The sequence below is a fragment of the Otolemur garnettii genome, unplaced genomic scaffold (assembly GCF_000181295.1).
Source record: "Otolemur garnettii isolate 467f Iridium unplaced genomic scaffold, OtoGar3 scaffold00187, whole genome shotgun sequence".
NCBI classification, from domain to species: Eukaryota; Metazoa; Chordata; class Mammalia; order Primates; family Galagidae; genus Otolemur; species Otolemur garnettii.
In genome coordinates, this window is record NW_003852582.1 from 1,194,908 (window position 1) to 1,196,045 (window position 1,138).

The 1,138-nt window shown below is 65.2% G+C and overlaps 1 protein-coding gene across 1 annotated transcript in view; it reads left to right on the top strand.

Annotated features, from left to right (window-relative positions):
- Positions 1–1,102, top strand: part of SP5 (Sp5 transcription factor) — a 2,302-nt gene extending 1,200 nt beyond the window's left edge. The window contains exon 2 of the mRNA XM_012812071.2: positions 1–1,102. Within this exon, the coding sequence (XP_012667525.1) occupies positions 1–690 (690 nt within the window). The 3' untranslated portion in view covers positions 691–1,102.
- Positions 1,103–1,138: the final 36 nt, after the last annotated feature.

The following is a 1,138-nucleotide window of genomic DNA, read 5'->3' on the forward strand; positions in this document are numbered from 1 at the left end:
CCCCCGCCGCCCACCTGCCACCAGCTGTCCCCCAACCCGGCCCCCGACGACCTCCCGTGGTGGAGCATCCCGCAGGCCGGCGCTGGGCCGGGCGCTCCGGGGGTTCCGGGGGGAGGCCTCCCTGGCGCCTGTGCCGGGGGACCCCACGCGCCCCGCTTCCCTGCCTCAGCGGCCGCTGCTGCAGCCGCCGCCGCCGCCCTGCAACGGGGCCTGGTGTTGGGCCCGTCGGACTTTGCGCAGTACCAAAGCCAGATCGCCGCGTTGCTGCAGACCAAGGCCCCCCTGGCGGCCACGGCCAGGAGGTGCCGCCGCTGCCGCTGCCCCAACTGTCAGGCGGCGGGCGGCGCCCCCGAGGCGGAGCCGGGCAAGAAGAAGCAGCACGTGTGCCACGTGCCGGGCTGCGGCAAGGTGTACGGCAAGACGTCGCACCTGAAGGCGCACCTGCGCTGGCACACAGGCGAGCGGCCCTTCGTGTGCAACTGGCTCTTTTGTGGCAAGAGTTTCACGCGCTCAGACGAGCTGCAGCGGCACCTGCGGACTCACACAGGCGAGAAACGCTTCGCTTGCCCTGAATGCGGGAAGCGCTTTATGCGCAGCGACCACCTCGCCAAGCACGTCAAGACGCACCAGAATAAGAAGCTCAAAGTTGCCGAGGCCGGTGTTAAGCGGGAAGATCCGCGGGACCTGTGAACCCAGCCCTGGGCACCCTCGAGGCCACTTCCGCCTCGGACCCCTTGACCGCATCTCTGCGGAGATGGGGCGGGGGGGTTCGAGCAGCTGGCAGAGAGGGGGCTCTGCAGATGGCCTCTCCGCTGCCCTCCTCCCAGGTTCCTCGGTCCTTGGACACAGGAACCCGCTTCCCAGGAGTAGCTGTGGAGGGAGGGTTGGAAGCAGGGCGGTTTGGGTCATGGTTAGGAGTCCTGCGTGAAGCCAGAGCGGTTCCAGACTCTGAACCTTTCCCACCGTCTAGGAGGCCTTCAGTTTGAGGGAACCACCTGGGTTGGCCTTGTATATAGGAAGCGCTGCTGAATTAAATACAGCAGAAGGACCTCGGGAGATTTGAAATAGTGCTCCAGTTTTCGCTAAGACCGGTTGGGGCATTGTACAGGTTATTTAATAGCTTTGTTAAAGAATAATA